The 23,243-nt window shown below is 40.7% G+C and overlaps 3 protein-coding genes and 1 long non-coding RNA gene across 6 annotated transcripts; 1 reads left to right on the top strand and 3 right to left on the bottom strand.

Annotated features, from left to right (window-relative positions):
- Positions 1–812: 812 nt before the first annotated feature.
- LOC135347383 (ATP-citrate synthase-like) lies at positions 813–22,068 on the top strand. Its single transcript, XM_064545348.1, has 24 exons — positions 813–1,121; positions 1,532–1,737; positions 2,058–2,225; positions 2,524–2,734; positions 3,462–3,654; positions 4,067–4,191; positions 4,553–4,819; positions 5,034–5,240; positions 5,726–5,796; positions 5,965–6,017; positions 7,333–7,448; positions 15,102–15,206; positions 15,850–15,941; positions 16,678–16,782; positions 17,036–17,117; positions 17,560–17,736; positions 17,943–18,004; positions 18,325–18,573; positions 19,314–19,472; positions 19,807–19,942; positions 20,682–20,795; positions 21,037–21,119; positions 21,430–21,506; positions 21,831–22,068. The coding sequence occupies exons 1-24, from the start codon at positions 942–944 to the stop codon at positions 21,917–21,919; spliced, it is 3,327 nt and encodes a 1,108-aa protein (XP_064401418.1). The 5' UTR covers positions 813–941; the 3' UTR covers positions 21,920–22,068.
- On the bottom strand, positions 5,984–6,879 carry LOC135347386 (uncharacterized). Its single transcript, XR_010398358.1, has 3 exons — positions 6,719–6,879; positions 6,628–6,661; positions 5,984–6,535 (listed from the first exon to the last, which is right to left on the bottom strand). It is a non-coding gene; the product is annotated as an uncharacterized LOC135347386 (long non-coding RNA).
- Positions 7,656–11,866, bottom strand: LOC135347384 (uncharacterized). Of its 3 annotated transcripts, none has more exons than XM_064545349.1 (4): positions 11,576–11,866; positions 10,396–11,287; positions 8,578–8,808; positions 7,656–8,311 (listed from the first exon to the last, which is right to left on the bottom strand). In XM_064545349.1, the coding sequence occupies exons 3-4, from the start codon at positions 8,731–8,733 to the stop codon at positions 7,793–7,795; spliced, it is 675 nt and encodes a 224-aa protein (XP_064401419.1). In that variant the 5' UTR covers positions 8,734–8,808; positions 10,396–11,287; positions 11,576–11,866; the 3' UTR covers positions 7,656–7,792. The 3 variants fall into 3 exon arrangements, with proteins under 3 accessions (XP_064401419.1, XP_064401420.1, XP_064401421.1); XM_064545350.1 differs by having other exon boundaries at positions 8,578–8,798; XM_064545351.1 differs by having other exon boundaries at positions 8,578–8,643; positions 11,576–11,853.
- LOC135347385 (uncharacterized) lies at positions 12,985–14,224 on the bottom strand. The gene is made up of 3 exons (XM_064545352.1): positions 13,950–14,224; positions 13,743–13,778; positions 12,985–13,537 (listed from the first exon to the last, which is right to left on the bottom strand). Exons 1-3 carry the CDS (start codon positions 14,130–14,132, stop codon positions 13,190–13,192), a joined length of 567 nt encoding a protein of 188 aa, XP_064401422.1. The 5' UTR covers positions 14,133–14,224; the 3' UTR covers positions 12,985–13,189.
- Positions 22,069–23,243: the final 1,175 nt, after the last annotated feature.

The following is a 23,243-nucleotide window of genomic DNA, read 5'->3' as shown; positions in this document are numbered from 1 at the left end:
ATTATATACCTTCTTATATCCTACAACTGTACACCACCGATCAATTATCACTCACACACAATGTCATAATTAGAAGAAGAGAGTATTACTGCATAATATGATTTGCAATTCATTTTGATTGTATGCATGCACATGGGTCATCACATCATCAATAGTGAAAGTTTACTATAATTATTATACCCCGTGTTTAAAATCCGCAAATCCTAAATTATTACTAGTAAATACACACGAGAACGCAACAGTTAGATCGCAAAGGGTCAAATTTTCTGCTGATTTGGCTCATTCGCAAAGGTTTTTCACCTGCAAAATATTCTAGGGGAGAGAACGAACCTTACACTGATAAATATTACAGCTATACTAGCTGATAAGCCATGCAGCAACTGAAATAGCTGTATGCATAATCATCACTCAACACAAAATAATTGCATAATACTGGGGTACTGCATTTGTACGTTGCATGAAAGTTTTTGCGTGAAAGTTGGTAGCTATTATATATACATGTATAGCGACCTTTTTAGAAATATCAAACCTTATAATATACAGTGCAGATAACAAAATCACCAAAAATTCAGAACACCCCATCATTGATTTACTTATTGTCACTGCAATAATGATGAATTGTCACTATGCATAGTTGAATAATGAATAAAGTTGTTAGCTGATGCACAGTGTGTTTGATGTGGTCCACATGGTGGGCTGACATTGCACAATAGGTCACCTCACTGCAAACTGTTACAACAAGTTATATAATAATCACCTTTTACCGGATACTCTCTAGGGAAACTATAGATTACGGATTTCACGTGGCCACAGCACATGTAATACACCTCAAAAAAGGGGAATGTTCAGTAATTTATTTGTGGACTGATTTTCCACTTTATAAGACTTTTCAATACCAAGCAAGCAGCAAGCAACTGTCAATTTCTGATATAGCTGTCAAAATGAGTGCTAAAGCAATCAGAGAAGCTCAAGGCAAGACTCTCTTGTCTCACTACCTCAATGTCTTGAAGGCAGAGAATGGACTGGGTAAAAGTCTGGCCTTCCCTGTCAAGTCTGTTACTGTGACCAGAGAGACTGTTCTCTCTGAGATAGCTAATGGAAATCCATGGTTGGAGAAAGAGGTATGTCAATATTAATTGTTGTTGCAGGTACACGAAGCTAGAGCTCGTTGTGTTGCTTGACAATTTCTTGTACACTGTTTATACAAGATTTGTACATAACTGTATAACACAAGCCTTGTTTTGTATGTCATTTAGCCCCAGTTAATCCCTAGCTTGTTTACTTACAAGCCTTGTGCAATACAGTCTATTAAGCCAAATGCACATGTACGTCCAGCAGGCAACTGTTAGCTAGCTAGCAGCACTGTATGAGCACCATTCCACCTCACACGCCCCTTTTTTGTTTACTTATTATTACGTTTCACTTACCATACTATGGCTTTCATGTGCACTCATACACTGTACATGTATGTAGCTATGATACTGATCGATCAGGTTGATAATGATTATCCTCGCTATCTCTCTTTCTACAGAAACTGGTTGCTAAGCCGGACCAGCTGATAAAGCGTCGTGGTAAACTAGGTCTGATCAAGGTGAACACCGACCTGGCCGGGGCTAGTGAGTGGATTGCAGAGAGGATGGGTAAAGAGATGGAGATAGGTGCGGCTAAAGGAGCGCTCAATAACTTCATTATCGAGCCGTTCGTGTCTCATGAGCAGAGCGAGGAGGTCTATGTGTGGTGAGTGTGTATAGTACTTGTCCTCCCTTCTTCTCCACTATCCCCACTATTTCTGTTTATAGGCCTCATTAGATTGAGCAACTTAATTTCTGTAAGCACTGGTGTAATTACTAAATTTCAGTAAAGTATGACAAAGTTATGACAACTTTATGAAGGTTGAACTAGACTTTAGTCTCCAATCCACCTAACTATTAAGATCATACTTCAGTGTGTTTAGCAGGGAACTACGATATTTTCTGGTAACTATAGATTGCTTGAGGATACACTAATAATGTAATGTTGCTAGCTGCATGTCCATAGTGATTATCTCGCCCCTACAGTATCTATGCTACCCGGACTGGCAACACTGTCCTGTTCTACCACGAGGGTGGTGTGGAGGTGGGGGACGTGGACAGCAAGGCAGCTCGTGTCGACGTGGATATTGAGAGCTCCCTAACCAGCGAGCAAGCATCACAGCTGGTAGCCAGTGTACCAGCTGATAAGCAACAGTGAGTGCGTAGCTTGCTTGTTTTGTTGTTGCCAAAAACACAAAATTAATCACTTTTTCCCAACTACATTGTACACACTGCAATCCCTGACATGTACATGTACTTACTTAGAACCATTAATTTTGTTATAAGATATAGTTATAGTATATATAGATAGTCTTCAGTCACTAATTGTAAATAATATGCTATTATTCCCAATAATTATGTTGGCAGTGAAATTAGGGATTAACTGTTTTCCCACTGCCCCCCCCACCTTTTCTTTCCAACGTGAATATGACCCCCCCATCCCCACACACAGGGTTCTGGTTGAGTTCCTGCAGCTGCTATATAGAGCCTACTCTGATCTGTTCTTCACCTACCTGGAGATCAACCCTCTGGTTGTCCAGGGCAACACGGTGTACATGTTGGACCTGGCCGCCAAGCTGGACTCTACAGCCGAGTACCTCTGTAAAGTCAACTGGGGGAAAATAGACTTCCCCCCACCTTTTGGAAGAGATGCACTACCAGAGGTCAGTATCTAATGGGTACAGTTGAATAAGTATGCTCAACTGAAAAACCTTTCTTTCAGGTTTTTGTGTCTGATAGTAGAATAAACAGAATTGTTGTAGAATTGCTTGGGAGCGGTCCTACAAAGTGGTGTTCGTATGTATTATATTATTACAGGGGGGGGGGGATATTTGATGAGCTCTGGCTGGTTGTATAATTATGTACTAATCGTTCCAGGGCTTAGTTTGTTATTGTTCAGTACTTACAGCATTGAAGCCAATAATATTATTATTTAGGTGTTGTTGGTACAGGATGAGGTTCCTGTCAGCCCTTCCTTCCCATTCGATCTATTCAGTGGCTCTGACCAGTCCCCTTGTCTATAGACTATACTCAATGTCAGTCAGGCCTTCCTTCACTGGCTTCACTATTCACACACAGGAACCTCTTACTGTAGTCAAAATAGCAACTTGGTTATTATGTCCCCTAATAACACAAGACTGTGTAATAGTGGGAAATTTCTATTTGCTTCCCATGCAAGTGAAAGATGCAAATATTGTCAACCAATTGGTCTTTTTCTAGAAGATGATCTATAGATCGAACCAGTGCCAATTACAATGTAGTAGTATTTTTCATTTGCAACGGAGGATGCTAATTAAGACTTTTAGTAAAGTCAAGTGAATGCGTATATTGATTCTGTGATCATAATTTTGATACTCAAATGTCATTCTTTGACCCCCCCCCCCCACACAGGAAGCGTATATTGCCGACCTTGATGCCAAGAGTGGAGCATCTCTAAAGCTCACTGTACTCAACGCTAGCGGCCGTATCTGGACCATGGTTGCCGGGGGTGGAGCTTCAGTTGTATACAGCGACACTATCTGTGATCTGGGTTACAGCAAGGACCTGGCCAACTATGGAGAGTATTCAGGAGCACCTAATGAAGGTGACACTGGTGACACTGGAAACTGTGCTGTGCTATACGTCCTCTATTTTTAGAGTACAAGAGTCGGCTCTGTAAATACGTCCAATTTGATCTGAAAGCTTAGAAGAGGCTCTTTTTAGATGGTATGCTTAAATCTCAAATTTGGAACATGTTCGTTTTCGGAAAAACACCATGTTATTTTGTCCAACAGAACTAAATTTATGGCCGTTCAACGATGCTTCATTTAACGCTGGGCATGTATGCGTGTAATACAAACCTGTAACTTTGAGAGGCCAGAAATAATGTTGGAAACGTCCAATTTAAAACTAAAAGTTGCATTTAGTAAATGCTGCAATAATGTGCACCTAAAATCAGTGATTGCTTTCAGGCCCAAATGTCATATCTTTACCCCCTCCCCCCCCCCCCCCCCCAGGTCAAACGTTTGAGTATGCCAAGACAATCCTGAGTTTGATGACCAAAGAAAAACACCCTGACGGCAAGGTCCTCATCATCGGAGGGGGCATCGCTAACTTCACCAACGTGGCCGCAACGTTCAAGGTGAGCATGCAGTGACAACAATACTGTAATTAGTGGAATAGAACAACCAGCATTGCATGCATGCATGTAGCTTTTAATGGGAAATTAAATTTCTTTTGAGGATGCTTCTGCAAAGTAGTATATATTCGATTTCACTCTGCTTCTAGATGGTTAATGATACAATTTACAATTTTGCTCCTTACGTACTTGTACAGTACATGTGTGTGTTTGCTGCAACTTCCAATAGATTTTTAGCTTTAAATTGATAGCAGTTCATACTCAACGATTCACATTGTGGCCTCCAAAGCGAATAATAAATAAGTACACGTACATGTAAGCCTACAAGGTCCGTATCCCATGACAACAAGCCCCTCCCCCTCAGGGTATTGTGCGTGCACTGACCGAGTACCTACACAAATTACTGGAGAACAACGTCAGCATATTCGTGAGACGAGGAGGACCTAACTTCCAAGAGGGTCTCCGTGCCATGAGAGAGGTCGGAGCTAAACTGGGTCTCAAGATGTACGTGTTTGGACCCGATACGCACATGACTGCCATCGTTGGAATGGCACTAGGTACAAGACCGATTCCAAAATCAGGCCTAATCGAGAAATCTGGTTCATCGTTGAGCGTCATGGGAATGAAGAATGTGAGTGTCTATAACGATCGAGGCATTAATTAGTAGCTGTCATCGGAAAATAATTATCTCTTTCATTGTATTTCTAATGTTACAGTAGTATAATAATTATAATCATACACTAAGCAAAGTTCATTTTTCATTGTATTTCTTCAATATTTACATTACATATATACCACAGTGTAAGTATAGCATGATTGCCACCCCCCCCCCCCCCCCTCCACAGATGTCTCTCTCCCAGTCCTCGTCCACCAACTCTATGAGTGAGCTGGAACAGTCGAGCAGTCGCAGTGCCTCTCCCCGTCTCTCCCGTAACGTGGCGGTGTGTCTGTGGACACCAGACCAAGAGAGTGCTTTCCCACCTCCTACGAAGATGCTCTTTACCAACTCCACAGTGGCTGTCATCTGGGGCATGCAACCTAGAGCTGTACAGGTACACATTGCTTGAATTTGTTCTAACAAGAGTTCATTAGGAAGAGTACGCAACTCCACTTAAACTGTGAAATCCGATTTGCAATGAATAACATAGTGATGATGATTGCAATAATTATCACTAATTTATTTCAACTGCCATAGGAAAGGCATGCAATGAATAACATAGTTTTATTCATTACATGGCTTCCTAGCTAGTATCTGTGACGTAGATCAGACAGAACGCTGTTTTTGTACAGTCTATTAGAGTTGCGTACTCTTCCTAATGAACTCTTGGTTCTAACTATATAGAAAAAAGTAACAGCCTCTTTGTAGTTTAATACTGCATGTATTAAAGCCACCACTTAGAACACTTCTGAGCACACATCACTTTATATAATTGTACTAATCCATACTTGCTGTAATTATAGCTACAACTTGCATGCTTTGATTATCTTAGCTGTAATTATTTGGTTTTTATCATCTGTTTCATTTCACTCCTCCCAGGGCATGTTGGACTATGATCATGTGTGCTCCCGAGACACACCCTCTGTGGCCGCCATGGTCTACCCATTCAGGTGGGCGGGGTTAGCATATCGCAGCTCTGACGATTGTAGCCTTCTTTAACGAAATAATGCATTTTAGTTTTTTTAGCTTTAGGCCTTTTATAATACAACTGCATGTATAATTATGCTGACACTATAACTGACATTGAACTGACAGAGTGTGTGTTACATTCCCTGCAGTGGTAATCACAAGCAGAAGTTCTACTGGGGCCGTAAAGAGATCATGATACCAGGTGGGTGTGGTGAGGGGTGTGGTCTATGTACAAAAAGTGGTACTAGTAATTAGGAGGTGCCATTTTTATTACTATACATGGCATTGTACTTGCATGGCTATACTTTTACTTTTACATTATAATGAAGTTATTACTTGAATCTTATATATTACGTTCTATAATTATCTTGAATCGTTTTATGGCCTGCCCATGCAACAGCAGTAGTTAGGTCCACAGCTAGCATGGTTGCATCCAACTTCGATCGACTTTAGCCCAAGTGTTGCACTGTATTCTTCGCCGTTCTTATTTGTAGATGGACGACTTAAATAGACATGATAGGCAGCTATACAATCCACTATCATGTTCCTGATTTGCCCGTCTTGATTCCTGAGCTGCCTGTTGTAACAAATGTCGTGGCACGTTGTTGTCGAAGTCGCGAGACATTTTCGTCCAACTGCATAGACTCTAGCCCCGTATGGAGCACTGGCTTGACACATGGCTTGAGCGAGTATCTCATTGGTTGTGTAGGTAGCCTGTGCCTATTGATTGATTAGCACAAGCCTGTTTTAACCACATCAGCCTTTAAAATTAATTGTATATACTAGGCCTATTGCTTCAATGCAGCACTCACTTGAGTCCTCTAAATCATGTTTTGTTTCTTCTCCCTGCAAGTTAAGGTATTCATAATAATTGATGGTTGATGAGCATTATGGATCGCTTACTTGTTGTTGAGTTTGATAGCCTTCAAGAGTTGCTTGCTTGGAGCTGAAGTAGTTTCCATTGACAACAACTGACACAGCCAAGAGGCTGACGAATACAAATAAACTGTTCATTACCTTAATTGTAGTATCTCAGCATTTGCTGTAGCCCGGCCTCTATATACTCATGCACAGGGTTTCTATAGAACGTGATAATGTTGTGTGTGTGCGCTCATACGTACGGTACTGAAATTGTATTGTAGTTTATGTCAGCATTTTACATGTAGCTGTCATAGTGCTTTCTGCTTACAAGTAATGTACGGTAGTCTCATGCCTGCTTACATGTAATGTACGGCAGTCTCATGCCTGCTTACAAGTAATGTACGGTAGTCTGCTTACAAGTAATGTACGGTAGTCTCATGCCTGCTTACAAGTAATGTACGGCAGTCTCATGCCTGCTTACAAGTAATGTACGGCAGTCTCATGCCTGCTTACAAGTAATGTAGCATCGTACGCAAAGATTTGTATGCTGATTATAGTAGAGATACATGTATTGAATGCATACATGTGTGTTGTAATACGGATTACCCCACTGTGTTACCTCCTTCTCCTCCCTTCCTCCCCTTGCCCCCCTGCAGTGTACAAGGAGATGTCTGAGGCTGTCAGGAGACACCCTGAGGCTGACGTCCTTATCAACTTTGCCTCGCTACGATCTGCGTACGACGCTACCATGGAGGCCATAACTTTTGATAAGGTACCGTATACATATCAATTGTGTGTGTGTGGGTGTGCCCTGACAGTTTTGATATGAGCTGCATGTATAGTTACGCCTTGTTTGCTCATGCGTATTAGCAAGGGTATACGGTATGTATAGTGTTTCCTGCATGCAAATGAAATATCAATTGACATGTATGCATTTAGTAGCTTCATGCATGTCGTAAACATTTGGTGTCTCACCATCTCAAACTCTGCTTCTATGATTATTTCTAGCTCACTATAAAACAAAGGCAACACTGTGTCCTCAAGCTAAGCTACACATTTTATGTAATTACTTAAGTTCCGAGTTACAGGGTATACATTTAAATCAGTTCAGAGAATCTACCACGCCTGCTTCACACAGCAGCAGAAGTTGGGTCCACAGCCAAGCCAGTTACACAGTGCCCTCCTTGTCTTGAGCCCAAGTGTTGCTGTTAGAGGATCTCCTTGGAGGTTTGTCGCTGGACGATTGTTGTACACATGGAAAGCCATGGCACACTTCATTGTACCCGTCTTAAGCACAGGATCTTGTTTCATTAGTTGATCACTCTCACATATTTGCGTACAGCTTTTGCCACTGTAACAAGCCCGTCCAACAGCGTACACAAATTCTCTGTTTGTTGTGCTGGCCTGTTGACACATAGCTTGAGCTAGTATGGCTTCAGTTGTGTGACCAGTCGTGGGATTAAGCGTAGTCGTAGGAACAGTTGTAGGAACAGTCGTGGGAACAGTCATGGGAACGGTCGTAGGAACAGTTGTAGGAACAGTCGTGGGAACAGTCATGGGAACGGTCGTGGGAACGGTAGTGCGAGTGCGACCTTTAGTTTTAGTTTTACGAGTCCGTCCGGCCTGTGCATAAACCTGTATAGAGACAATACAATTTGAGGATTTGTTAGCAAATTAATGCATGTGTAGAGTGTTTTTCTTGCATTAAATTTTTCTAGTTATATAGTACCAACTGTAAAACACATCCTCAATTATAAACTTCAATTATTTTCATGCACTGCATATATATACAATACACTTTTTTAAAGAAGTACGTTGCTCTTGGGAGGTGCATGGTCGTCGGAGGTTCCACTGTACCGTGCCATTATTTTCACTGTATATACATATACAATTGTACAAACCTCTTTATATTGTCCCTGGATCTCCATACTGGGTTTGTCTTGCTCCAGTTCTGTATTATCTATTATCTGCAAAAGAGCCTCCAGCATGTTAGTAGAATAAGCATGAGCGACTGCTACAACAGCAAAAAGGCTGGCCAGGATTACAATCAACTTCATATTGAGAGTTGTTCTTTGAAGAGTTTTTTTTGAGGAGTATTGTGAAATCACAGATCTGATAAAGCCTGATGGGAGCTTTCAAAGTAATGTGAATGTATGCATGGAATGAACGTTGGCATGACTACTCTCCCCCCCCCCCCCCCACACACATATGCATTATGCATGGAATGAACGTTGGCATGAATACTCTCCCCCCCCCCCCCCCCTATGCATTATGCTTGAAATGAACGTTGGCATGACTACTCTCCCCCCCCCCCCCCCCCCACAGCATTCTTAGAGTAAAGACATGCAGCTGCTCAATTTACTCATGCATGTTACGGACTCATAGTGCATGTGAGAATAACATGCATGCTTCACTTACTCTATACTGTCGGAGACTACTGTATACATGACATGCTCTGTAATGGATATATTGGATAATCATGCAGACTTGGCATATCATGACCAATTTCATGCACAGCATAGAAACACTCACTCTCATTATTTGTGGGGGAGGAGTGTGAATAATTATCTACACTCACTCGAGTCACGCAGCAAATGGCTTCAAGGCAACAAGTTAATACACATGCATGCGCATGTAATACGTACCTAATAGATATTTGTCAAGCATTCTTTCCCAAGGACAGCTGCTTCTATATACCGTATAGCAGGTAATTTTCGTGGGGTAAAAAATTCGTTATTTTCGTGGGCAAGCTGACCTCCACGAAATGTTAACGTAGGCGTGGCTTACCGGAACGTATGAATGCAGTGCAGGCAATGAGACTAAACAAAATTTTTACTCACGAAAACCACCATTTTTCAGATAAACGAATTTTTTACCCCACGAAAATTACCCACTATGTACGGTATGTACGGTACTCGTGTTATGGTGTTCTATCAAAAAGTGTATTATAATGCACACACTTCACACTCCCTCTTCATTACTACTCATGCATGCGTGAAAGTATATACCCGCATCCACAACTCAAGACAATGTCAAAGCATTGTGAACGTGCTAATGAACCAACGAGTTGTACAATTTGTTCTCCTTAATGTGGTTTAGGAAGTAGAAATTGGCATTAATAATCTGCCCTGAGTTAGACTGCAGCTGCAATTATCATGACTTCATAGAATGTAATAGATGTACTCTTAATTGGGGTGCTACGGCTGCATGCAGGCTATTATTGTACTTAAATGCATACTCTGCGCACTTAAGGCCCGGGTCCAGATTTCAACACCAAAATTTACACTATGTTCATACTGCTGTATTATTTGCAATATACAGTGTATGCTGCATCAAAATGATCCAAAATGAAGCTCAATGTTTTATTTTTCCAAAAAACTAATTAGCTTAATTCAATTATGCTAATTAGTCCCATAAATGGTGATGACGTCATGGCACTTTCAGAAAGAGAAGTGCAAATACGGCGTTGAAGATGCCAAGATCAAGCTTCAAAAACAAGGCTAGATGAACATCTCATAGCTAGGTACTAGTATCCTTGATGGGAAGAGTAGGAGTTATTGTATTCTTGAGATACACAAAATAGCCTACCTCTAGAGTGGCTGTCAGAGCTAAAGAAGCTAGCATAGCTAAGAAAGTTTTGGACATTTTTACTTCCCATCAAGGAAACATAATCATAACAACATACTCTATCTTTTGAGGGCCTAAACAGCTACTCTTACCTTGTTTAAGTCCGCCGTATTTGTTGCCAAAGATAATCTATAATAGTTCTAGCAGCTAGCTAAGCAAATACATTGACCTTATGACGTCACATGCAATGAATAACATTAATAAACATTATGAATCTCATTAACACTACATGATCTACATGATCTACATAAAATGTTGGCAATGAATAAAATTAATCTTATCAGTGCCTGACCCAGGCCTTAACTGCGCAGAGTATCTGCTTGTATTATATTACATTAAAGTTATTAGAATTGGCCAGGGAAAGCACCAAAAAGTATGCCGGGAAGCAAAAAGGCAACACATATAAGCTGTACCTCCTCTAGCTGTACCTATAACTAAGTAAGCTACAAATGTTATTCTAACTATATAAGCTATAGCTACAACGTTATCTGGTTCAGGTATTTATTCAGTTCAGAGAATCTACCTCCTGTTCACACAGCAGCAGAAGTTTGGTCCACAGCCACGCCAGCTGCAAAGCGCCCTCCTTGTCTTGAGCCCAAGTGTTGCAGTTAGAGGCCTTCCTTGGAGGTTTGTCGCTGGACGATTTTTGTACACATGGAAAGCCAAGGCACACCTCATTGAACCTCTCCTAATCTCAGGATCTTGCTTCTTTAGTTGAGCACTCTTACATATTTGCGTGCAGCTTGTGCCACTGTAACAAGCTCGTCCGACAGCATACACACGTTCTCTGATTGACCGGCTGGCTAGTTGACACATAGCTTGAGCTAGTATGGCTTCAGTTGTGTGACCAGTCGTGGGAACAATCGTGGGAACAGTAGTGGGAACAGTAGTGGGAACAGTAGTAGGAACAGTTGGGGGAACAGTTGTGGGAACAGTTGGGGGAGTAGTTGTGCGACCTGTATTTTTTGAAGCCCGTGCGACAGCCTGTAAAGACAATATTATATTGAGGGAAGATGTGCAATGTTAGTAACGTCTATAATGCATGTATTAAAGTTCGTATATAACGGTATACACAGTACTATAATACTATATTATTATACCACATCTAATATAAAAATATATAGTCTCTTAACAGGAGCACATGAGGAGATGAGCGTCTTACTATGCATATGGCATTGCGGATTCACATCTAACTATGTCAACTTATATAGACATAATTATAGTGTATCATGCAATCTTTTTCACTGTCTGCAATATATAATATGTACAAACCTCTTCAAATTCTCCTTGGATCTCCATACTGAGTTCGTCTTGCTCCAGTTCTGCATCATTTATTGCCTCCAAGAGAGCCTCCAGCATGTTAGTAGAATAAGCATGAGCGACTGCTACAACAGCAAAAAGGCCGGCCAGGATTACAATCACCTTCATATTGAGAATATTCCTTCTTGAGTTTTTTATGAAATCACAGATCCGTCTCTGATAACTAAGCCTGTCTCCTTCCACTTATATACCCAACAGCAGTGGTAGGAAATTTGGCATAACTACTCTCCCCACATATGGATTCTTGGTAGAGACATCAGTCTACTCATGTTACGGACTCAGAGTTCTAGGAAATGTGTCATGTATCATAGAACATGCATATCTATGTACATGCATTTGAGAATAACAGACTTCACTTACACTATACTGTCATATACTACTATACATGACATGCTCTGTAATGGATATATTGTAACCAATTTCACAGCATACAGTTTGACATGTCTCCCACAAGAAAGGACAGCTGCTTCTATGTTTTGGTGTTATCACATCCATAACTCAAAGCATGCCAATGAACCAACAAGTTGTAGAGTTTGTTCCTTAATGGGGTCTATAGAGAGTGGAAGTTTACTATTAATAATCTTCCCTGAGCCAACACTGCATGCAGCTGCAATTATCATGATTTGGATTCCTGCGGCATGACAAGTGTACACGCCCACATGATTTTTGTGCTGACTCAGCAGGTATTTTATGCACTGTCAGCGCTATTTTACTGTTCTTTGTGTAATGAAAGCACCACAGGTGCTGATGCCTCGGTGGAGATGCCAAAGCTACTAAGCTATAGCTTTTATACACACATTGATTATAATTATCATGATTAATTTTACTGCATGCAAAATCCAGGGAAACTCAAAGAGTGGGTAATGATTGATGATGATTGTTGTTAAAAACGATTGATGCCAAAAGTTCAAGTCTAAAATTAATGGCTGCAAGTCAGCAGAGCCTTGCAGCTCTCTTTTACACTCTTGCAGCTACCAATAGCTAGCGTTCTAGTACAGAGCTAACTACTAAGTAGAGTAGCAACACTCGGTAAACAAGTTTGGCTACGTGCTCTTCTGAAAAGGCTGCAATGGCATTCCAAGTAGGCATAACTCGAGAACGAAGCATTATTTTGCAAATCCACGAATTAAAATCCAAGAAAACATGACTATAAGCCTATACTTGCACTTCATTGATCCATGAACAGCTGTAGCAGTCTATACACACACACACACAAACACACTACCGTATACCTCGCTTGCGCCTGCGCACCGAGGCATAATAATAATAATAGCTGTACACATATTCTCTTTATTGGGGTGCTATGGCTGCATGCAGGCTATTATTATACTTAAAACGCATATCTGCTAGTACACACTGCATTTACGTTAAAGTTATTATATATAGGATTGGCCGGGGAAAGCACTAGAAACAAAAATCAATAACACATGTATAGCTGCGTATATCCCCCATATACATGCATGCAGCTAACTAAGCTCTACAAATGTTACTTGAAATGTTATTCTAACTATAAGCTATATAGCTACAAATGTTATCCGGTTCGGGTATTTATTCAGTTCAGAGAATTTACTGCTTGTTCACACAGCAGCAGAAGTTTGGTCCACAGCCACGCCAGTTACACAACGCCCTCCTAGTCTTGAGCCCAAGTTTTGCAGTTAGAGGCTTTCCTTGGAGGTTTGTTGCTGGACGATTTTTGTACACATGGAAAGCCATGGCACACCTCGTTTTACCTCTCCTAAGCTCGGGATCTTGCCTCCTTAGTTGAGCACTCTTACATATTTGCGTGCAGCTTGTGCGAGATTTACAAGCCCGTCCGACAGCGTACACACGTTCTCTGTTTGACTTGCTGGCTCGTTGACACATAGCTTGAGCTAGTATGGCTTCAGTTGTGTGACCAGTCGCCTGTTCGTCAGCCTGTATATATAGAGACAATAATTATGGAGGAAGAGTTGTTAGCAATGTCTATAAATTATTGTCATAGTTCATATATACACAGTATACTAACTGTAACACATGCATCTATAAATTATATATAAGATATATATAATTATAGTGTCTCAACTTTAAGCTTAAGACATCATTATCTTTTATATCATGCCATGCACTGCAATACACAAACCTCTTCGTCTTGCTCCAGTTCTGCATCATCCATTATCTGCAAAAAGGCTCCAGTATGTTAGATGGATATGACCGCTACGATTCTTTATTATGTCTATATGCTATGTTTTTCTTATAATATTTACACAGTGTAATTATTTCTCAACTTATATATTTAATGTAGCAATCATTTTCACTGCCTGCCTGCAATAAAATAATTATGACAAACCTCTTCATAATGACCATGACCATGACCATGACCATGACCATGACGATATCTCTCCATACTGGGTTCTTCTTGCTCCAGTTCTGCCGGTTGTGCCTGCAAGAGAGCCTCCAGCATATTAGTAGAATAAGCATGAGCGACTGCTACAACAGCAAAAAGGCCGGCCAGGATTACAATCAACTTCATATTGAAAACGCTTTTTCTTGAGTTTTTCCGAAGAGTATTGATAATTATGTGAAATCACAGATCCGTCTCTGATAACTAAGCCTGTCTCCTTCCACTTATATACCCAACAGCAGTGGTAGGAAATTTGGCATAACTACTCTCCCCACATAATTATGGATTCTTGGTAGAGACATCAGTCTACTCATGTTATGGACTCAGAGTTCTAGGAAAGTGTATCATGAGAATAACAGACTTCACTACTATACATGACAAGTACATGCTCTGTAATGGATGTATTGTAACCAATTTCACGGCATACAGTTTGAATTTGTCAAACATTGTCTCCCACAAGCTGTAATGGATGTATTGTAACCAATTTCACGGCATACAGTTTGAATTTGTCAAACATTGTCTCCCACAAGAAAGGACAGCTGCTTCTATCTATGTTTTGGCCCACAAGAAAGGACAGCTGTTTTGGTGTTATAATAGCTCACATCTATAACTCAAAGCATGCCAATGAACCAACGAGTTGTAGAATTTGTTGCTTAATGGGGTCTAGCGAGTGGAAGTGTACAATTAATAATCTGCCCTGAGTCAGACTGCATGCAGCTGCTCTAATGCTGTATATAATTATTGCTCTTAATTGGGGTGCTAAGGTCGTAAATGCATGAATTAGCAAGGAACCGTTCAAGACTCTTTAACCCATCATTCTTGACTCTCAAGGTCGGGCGTCTGTTTGCTTTTTCTACTCCTGTATGCTTTTGTGTTGTCTGCTCCTTTAATTATTATTCTTTTGTTTCTGCTGTACTGTAGTTCCCTGAACTATTAAAATAGTGAAGGCTCTGTGCATTTTTAAACATAATGTATAGACACTGCATGTGATAGACTATTTTAGACACATGTATGGTGTGCGACTGACAATCCTTTACCACCCCAATACCTTTTGTATACACTTCAATCAAACACGCACACGTACACACACGCACACAGTTCCACACGATAGCGATCATAGCCGAGGGCATTCCTGAGAACCATACTAAGAAACTCATCAAGACAGCAGATGAGAAGAAGGTCACCATTATTGGACCAGCCACGGTACGTGAGCTTTATCTACTGTACGATCTCGCACATTAATACTTTCTCATTGTATAGTTGACTGTTTGTTTGCATGTAACTGTGCATAATATTTGCTTAATTAGAGCAATTACTAAGCTATTCTTTGCTGCAAATCCTTATAGTCATCACTATACTGATCAGTCTATTATCTGTCAATCCATTGCCTTCAAGCAAACTGTACTTCTGAATCAGTTCCAGTATAATTAGTAATCATTCCTAAAGCGCATGTTACGTTACGTTACATACAGTAGAGGTCAAAAAATAAAGTTTCTGTTGCGTTTGCGTAGTAAGCTGATTAGATTGCACGCAATTGCTCGTTTCCTCCCACGCACGTGCTGCGGTTTCGTGGTTACATAATTATTGTTTACACTAAGAGCATGTAGCAATTGCTACGAATCCAATTAGCGGTTTGTGTAAGTCAACACACTAGTGTACATGCACCAAAACGATTGTTTTGCTTGCGTGCAACGGAATCAAAACAAACGCAGAGTACTACCAGGAGCACATAAAGATGTCTTTATGTGCTCCTGGTAGTATATACGCAAACGGAACAGAAACTTTATTTTGGCCTCTACTGTGTAGCTCTGGTTACTACAAGATTGAAATACATTCTGTTTCTCAGGTTGGTGGCATCAAGCCGGGCTGCTTCAAAATTGGTAACACTGGAGGCATGATGGACAACATACTCTCGTCTAAGCTCTATCGGCCAGGAAGGTGGGTGGGGCTTTTACTATTTGAGAGCGGCTACTAAATGTTTCATTTTGCTAGCAAAGGAGGCTACTATTTGAGTGCGGCCTTTATACAAGAGCGGCCTCTGATCGAGCATATACGGATTTAGCCTCGATCTCAGGCCGCTCTTCCTCGACGAGAGGGCCTGGTATCGACTGTTTGCGCATGCGCCACATAATCCCCAGAAACTGGGGACTTCGAATTGAATAGAAGTGCGATTGTGAAGGTTTCTAGCCCGTGTGATAGCATTTTAATAGCTACCCTTAGCCTGCTATGTTAACAAAGGACTCAGATCAGCCTGCGACAGTGTGGATGAGAATCGTCTGAACGGCTGACAATAGCCTATATGGACAGGCCACGCCCATCTGACACTAACCTTGATGAAAGTCTACATGTAGATTCTATCAGAAAGAAATAGCTGCTGCAACCAAACGTACAGCTCTGTCTCTAGCTAGCTAGCTATATAGTTCTGTGTATGACGTTAAGTAGTATTCTTTGTCTGTATATGTTATTCAGGATATTTTTCGGGTAAAATGTCAGTTTAATGGGAAACATTACGGGGAAATTATCCAATAATTTTGCACATGCGCAAACAGTCAGTAGCAGACCTCCTTTTTGAGGCCTTGTGAAAGGAGGCTAATACGGTATATAAATTTTTTTTATTTTAGGTTCATTTATTGAGTTTGTTTCTTTTTCCCTCTTTGTACCTCTCTCTCCGCAGTATTGCGTATGTGTCCCGATCTGGAGGCATGTCCAACGAGCTCAACAACATCATCTCCAGGACAACCAACGGTGTCTATGAGGGCGTGGCCATCGGAGGAGATAGGTACACACTAGTACATGTACATGTACATAACGATGATGTGCCCAGCATTTGGAGTGCATGGCTATTCTCAATCCTCAATCAATCTAGCACACATTTTGTATCTTTTATGTTGTAAACTATATAGGCCTGTAGGAGGTGGTTAGAACCAACCACCACCGACCAGTGTATAGGCACATCTTAATATGCATTGTTGTGTAGAGAGTGGGGATTTTGATTGTTTGTATCGTTAATTGTTACGACATTTTTTGTATAGGTATCCCGGGACCACGTTTATGGACCACGTGCTACGTTACCACGACGATCCCTACGTGAAGATGATTGTCGTATTAGGAGAGGTAAACAATCCCTTATTGAAGTAGGCCCCAACTGAGTATGTTACCATGACTCTAATCCTCGGTATAACAACTAACAACTTATAACACTTAATTTTTCAATTTCAATTTACTTGGACCATAAGTATGACATAAGACTGCTCTCTTCTTAAGCAAATTTGTATAGCCATGACTATAACCAAGAGCGCATAAAAGAGAGAGAGCGTGTAACTTCCATCTGCTACAGTACAGGAAGAATCCAAAACCACTACTATAAATAGAACGATGGTCACATGGGACTACATTCCATGCACATGCAGCAGTGAGCAATTTCAAGTATTGTTCTATTTATAGTTGTGGTTTTGGATTCTGCCCGTACTGTAGCAGATGCGTAAGTTACACGCTCTCTCTCTCTTTTATGCGCTCTTGCTATAACTATATAGACTGCTCTATCTCTTTTCTCCAGGTTGGTGGTATTGAGGAGTACGCTCTGTGTGACGCTATCAAGTCTGGCCGTCTATTCAAACCCACCGTGGCGTGGTGTATCGGCACCTGTGCCAAGATGTTCTCCACTGACGTACAGTTTGGTCATGCGGGGGCGTCTGCTAACGGTGAGAGAGAGACAGCTGATGCCAAGAATAAGGTAAGAGGGGGCGGGTAGATGATACGGGGGCGTGAGGGTGGTCTTATAATTATTACCATAATTGTTATAATTAACTGTAATTAATGTGTTGTGTTTGTGTACATGTACTGTGCGTATAGGTGGGGTTAGGTTTTATATGCATACATGCATGTACATTGTGTGTGTTTTTGTGTGTTGTATGATTAGCTTCACCTCTGCTCATGCAGGCTTTGTTGGAGAGTGGAGCTCAGGTGCCTGACAGTTTTGACACACTGGGCACTATTATCGGGTGAGCCTGCTCTACAACATCTCGTGTGTGCATGCATATGTGATATCGAAACTCTTGTATACATACCCCGGCCGCCTTCATTATCTGTCCTTCATAATTATACCGATACTAAATGCGTATACGTATTCCTGGTATCCGCTGAGTACATGATGCAGTACATTTCCCCTCACACAAAATAAGGGGACCTGTTAATTGAGCATTTAATTGAATTTGGTAGAGTCTTATGTACTAGCTACTCTGATTAGTGCCAAATTGTCTTCAGTCCTCCACTCTTAACACCCCCTCACCCCACACACACACACACACACACACACACACAGTGAAGTGTATGAACAGCTGGTAGCGGCCGGTCTCATCGTACCCCAGCCAGAGAGAGACCCGCCCACTGTCCCCATGGACTACTCGTGGGCTCAGGAACTCGGGCTCATACGAAAGCCAGCTGCCTTCATGTCGAGTATATGTGACGAGAGAGGGGAGGAGCTACTCTATGCTGGCATGCCCATCTCGGATGTCTTCAAGGAGGACATTGGAATTGGTGGAGTGCTGAGTCTGCTCTGGTTCCAGAGAAGGTTAGAGGGTGGGCTGGAGAATTGCTATAGGATTCATTAAAATTTAATAGCCTCGATTCCAAGGAAGGAGAAACCTAGGCCAAGGGGTATATATAATTATTACAACAGTATGTGCACTGTATAGTAACAGAGCTGTGCTGTATTACTTATTGTGCACTGATATCCTAGCTAGTAAACAATTATATGCTCTTTGTTAACTGTCTAGCGTTAAATGGACCATCTTTGAACGGCCATAACTTTTAGTTCAGTTGTAATTTTCTTATTTTCTGAAAGCTTAGACTTTTATTGTTGTTAAAATCTAAAGTTCATTTTCAGCCTGTTTTTGACAAAATACCGTGAGCTATTATATAGCCCCTGAATAGTATTTTGGTGAAAATGATAAATTATGGCCTGTTCCACTTTTGAGCATACTGTATAGCAAGAGTTCATTAGGAAGAGTACGCAACTCCAATAGACTGTACACAAAAAGCATTCCTCCAATCTTACGTCACAGATACTGGCTGGTAGTAACCGCAACTAGCAGGAAAGGCAATGAATAAAATTAGTAACTATGTTATTCACTGCCTTTCCTATGGCAGTTGTAAATGAATAACATTATCACAATCATCACTCATTGCAAATTAGAGTTTATACAACAGCATGTGGTTGCGACATAAGATTGAAGAAACGCCTCCTATGGTTTTAAGTGGAGTTGCGTACTCTTCCTAATGAACTCTTGTGTATATCTATACCTCCCACAGACTTCCCCCCTACGCGTGCAAGTTCCTGGAGATGTGTCTAATGGTAACAGCCGACCACGGACCAGCTGTTTCTGGTGCCCACAACACCATCGTGGCCGCCCGAGCTGGCAAGGATCTCGTGTCCTCTCTAGCCTCAGGGCTTCTTACCGTGGGGGAGAGGTGAGGGGTGTGGTTATGGTTAGAATATATAAGTGTCCCCTTAATGGTATTAATTGTGCCATGCATGGATTGGACCTTTTTAACTGTTACTTGTTTATGTATACGTACAACAGCTAAGCAAGTTGAGATCTTGTTTTTGCTCAGTCCACCACTTTTACAAAAATTATTCCCTATAAAAAATAAATTTGATTCCTTAGTGATACAATGTAATTTGTGTTTTTACCTTGTCTTCATTCATATTCATTCAGAGTCACAATGCATGTACATTCATGCATTTGCTGATTTTGATATTACTGCTAGTACTATAATTATGTGGTATGTGTCTTCCGTGCAGGTTCGGAGGTGCCCTAGACGGGGCTGCTCGTCAGTTCACTCAAGCGTACGACTCTAACATGATCCCAATGGAGTTCGTCAACACGATGAGGAAACAACACCAGCTCATTATGGGCATCGGCCACAAAGTCAAGTCCGTGAGTACCGTTTTGCACCCAGCTACACTAACAAAAATTAACACGTACATGTACTTAATAAGTTTCCATTGATGGATTATATGCAACCATAGATAGAGTAGAGAGGGATTGGAAACGGAAGTGATTCACGTGATGTTTTACAATGAAGTCTACGTAGTGGCTCTGGGACCATCCGTGTATCTCCTCATAACTCCCGCAAAAGCCCGGGAAACTTATTGCATACATCTCAGAGCTACCCCCATTACTGAATCTCATGCCCCCTTTTAGTAGGTATCAATTGGAAAAAAATAAAATAAAATCTCGATTGTCGTGAAGTAGGTAGCTAGAGGTACACAGAGCGCTTTTGCATGCTTGTGTTCCTATAGTACCTTTGATATAGCTAAGGCTGTGTAACTAAATAGTGTCCTGTGTCCCAAATGGCGTCAAGTATTAGAGAAAGTAGATGTTTAGCCCTCGTGTTAAAAAAGTAAGCCTCGATTAAAACCGCGGAGATACACGGATGGTACATCGAGGTTACTTCCGTTTCCAATCCCTCTTTACTCTATCTATGATGCAACTAAGTATATAATCCACTTACTAAGTGTTGGGAACGTCCTATTTCAAAGCTAAAATATATGGATTTATAATAGCTGTTTAGTGAGTGCTATAATATTGTAGAGGCTTAGATCAGCGATTGTTTCAGATAGGTATGTGTTGTTCACTTTTGCCATTTTTTCTATCCTACTTGACCCGCTCACAGATCAACAACCCTGATATGCGAGTGGTGATCATGAAAGAGTTTGTTAAAACCAACTTCCCCTCCACACCTCTTCTGGACTTTGCGATAGAGGTTGAAAAGATTACTACCTCAAAAGTAAGAGAATTGATTGAGTATAAATGTACTGTTGACGCCATTGAGTATAATTTTAGTGACATAATTTAGTGCGTGTGAAGTTAGACGATCAGTGCTATGTGTAGTGTTAAGTAACAAGGGTTATCAATTACTCTTGGGTGTTATAAGTAGCTTAGTGCCTTTCCCTGTAAATATGCAATTATTTAAGTAATGCATGCTAATTAACTATATCCCATCTCTTTATCACATTCCGTTCCCATAGAAACCAAATCTCATCTTGAACGTGGACGGTGTCATAGCCGTCAGTTTTGTGGATCTGCTCAGACATTGCGGCTGCTTCTCTTCGTAAGTACATAATTATATAACCATTCTGAATTATCTGCCAAACATGCACAATCATGCATGCAGTCTCTATACTGGACAATTAATGTATGTACATGCATGCATGCACAGTATTTAATATACCCGATCTTTTAAATTGTGTGTCCCCCACTTTCTTCCCTTTTTTCTGGTCATTGCCTTTTTTCCAATATCCCCATGCACATTCTCATTTGTGTGTCTGCCCCTCCTTTAGAGCCCCTTTCATGTCTCCTGTATTGTACGTATACTAACAAAACAGTGAAGTCATTCTGAATGTTTCCATGCACCTATGCAGGGAGGAGGTTGCAGAGTACGTTGACATTGGATCACTGAATGGACTCTTTGTGCTCGGAAGAACGATGGGATTTATTGGTATGAGCAAACTCAGTTGCTATCTATATGCTATCTGATCAGTACCTTGATTATAGTGCTTTGCCTGTACTGGCTGTGTGTACATGTGACTTATAGAGGAGCATATAATTATAGAGTAAGGTTTTGTGGGCTATTGCTAGACTAAGTATAGCAGGAGTTATTCATGCACTTGACTAGCTAGTAGTGTATAGACCTTCTGTTACGAGAGATACTTAGTGTGCATGTGTGCATTTATATTATACTGACAGTAACATTGAAGAGAATGTTCTTTACAAATACTACTGTGACTATCTATATCACCCCGTCTCTTTCCATTGTCTGTAGGTCACTATTTGGACCAGAAGCGCCTCAAGCAAGGCCTCTATCGTCACCCGTGGGATGACATCTCTTACATCCCTCATGACTCTGTGTAGCTGATATTATAATTATATATACATGGAAACACGTGTGCTACATTTTAAGTCCCTGTTTGTAAATCCCTATGTTCTACAGTAGTAAGCACGCATTTATTTATTAAAAACGATATTAAACTATCAACCCTTGTTATAATTATTGTGATTGATAGGAATGAAACAGCGTCAACAAAATTAAACTAGCGTTCCTTTAGGGAATGTGCTTAGTTTGTACAGTGCTTTAATGTCATAATTATACCGGTAATTTTCGTGGGGTAAAAAAATTCGTTAACTGATTTTCGTGAGTAACAATTTTGTTTGACGCACTGCATTGCATGCATTCCAGTAAACTACTCCTAACTTTTTGTGGGGAAAAATTTCGTGGAGGTCAGCTGCCCACAATATATTACCCCACGAAAATTAACCACTATACCGTATAGCGCGAAATTTTCGAGGCACTTATATTTCGTAGATTGGCCTCTAAAAGCCATTTCGTTGCACAATGTTCGCGAGATGACTGCTTACCGGAAGCCATGCCTTAAATCTTTGCACGTTATAGCAGGTAATTTAACAATTTTCGTGGACTGTGTAGAATTCTAACCTACGAAAATTAAGCCCTCGAAAATTTCGCGCTATACGATATGCAGTATATACTTTCTTCTCATTAATTCTGAGTGTGTATAATTGTTTGGAGGCAGTTGCTATTATTTATCACACATGCGGAGGCAAGACCACAGATTTATAATTATATATGGAATGTGCATGTGTTGATGTGTAGAATGTGATTGGATTTAACTTAGTTGTGTTAACGTGATTAGTACTTTAACTTACTTATTACTAGAAATATGTGAGTCTCCTACCCCCGTGCAGGTGTTAATATTGAACATTGGGTGTTACTCTTTTAGTTACCATGGTTACCATTGCTTTTGTATAAAAGAAAGGAGAACAGGTTCACTTTTTCAGAGACAGATCAATCTCTTACAACATTTCACAATCGGAAATCGGACTCCTCAAAAGCAAAAAGAACAACTCTCAATATGAAGGCGATCATAATCTTGGTTGGCCTTTTTGCTGTTGCAGCAGTTACTCATGCTTATCCACATCCTGATGAAGCTAAAATGGAGATTATTCCATTCCTGTTTCCATGGGTAGGTGCATGGCAAGAGTAAAGTGTACCCTTGTATCTATTAATTCAGGTCAACATGAATGTATTTACCAAATTGCAAGTGATTGAATACATGCACCTCTGAAGATGTTTGTATTAATAAAGGACTCACTGCATGGTAGCCTGTTTATACATCAACATCATATGATTTGCAGAAGGCTCTCCTGAAGAAAATGGATG

The sequence above is a fragment of the Halichondria panicea genome, chromosome 14 (genome assembly GCF_963675165.1).
Source record: "Halichondria panicea chromosome 14, odHalPani1.1, whole genome shotgun sequence".
Classification (NCBI taxonomy): Eukaryota; Metazoa; Porifera; class Demospongiae; order Suberitida; family Halichondriidae; genus Halichondria; species Halichondria panicea.
The sequence above is the reverse complement of the archived record's forward strand: the minus strand, read 5'-3'. Positions and strand labels throughout refer to the sequence as shown.

Excerpts from the sequence above, each read along its gene's own strand:
- LOC135347383 (XM_064545348.1), top strand. The coding sequence starts at position 942 with ATGAGTGCTAAAGCAATCAGAGAAGCTCAAGGCAAGACTCTCTTGTCT. Across the intron at positions 4,192-4,552 it reads ACGTGGCCGCAACGTTCAAG|GGTATTGTGCGTGCACTGAC; the intron begins GTGAGCATGCAG and ends CCTCCCCCTCAG. Across the intron at positions 18,005-18,324 it reads ACACTGGGCACTATTATCGG|TGAAGTGTATGAACAGCTGG; the intron begins GTGAGCCTGCTC and ends ACACACACACAG.
- LOC135347384 (XM_064545349.1), bottom strand. The coding sequence starts at position 8,733 with ATGAAGTTGATTGTAATCCTGGCCAGCCTTTTTGCTGTTGTAGCAGTC. Across the intron at positions 8,312-8,577 it reads TCCAGGGACAATATAAAGAG|GTTTATGCACAGGCCGGACG; the intron begins GTTTGTACAATT and ends GTCTCTATACAG.
- LOC135347385 (XM_064545352.1), bottom strand. The coding sequence starts at position 14,132 with ATGAAGTTGATTGTAATCCTGGCCGGCCTTTTTGCTGTTGTAGCAGTC. Across the intron at positions 13,779-13,949 it reads GTCATGGTCATTATGAAGAG|ATAATGGATGATGCAGAACT; the intron begins GTTTGTCATAAT and ends GCCTTTTTGCAG. Across the intron at positions 13,538-13,742 it reads AACTGGAGCAAGACGAAGAG|GCTGACGAACAGGCGACTGG; the intron begins GTTTGTGTATTG and ends CTATATATACAG.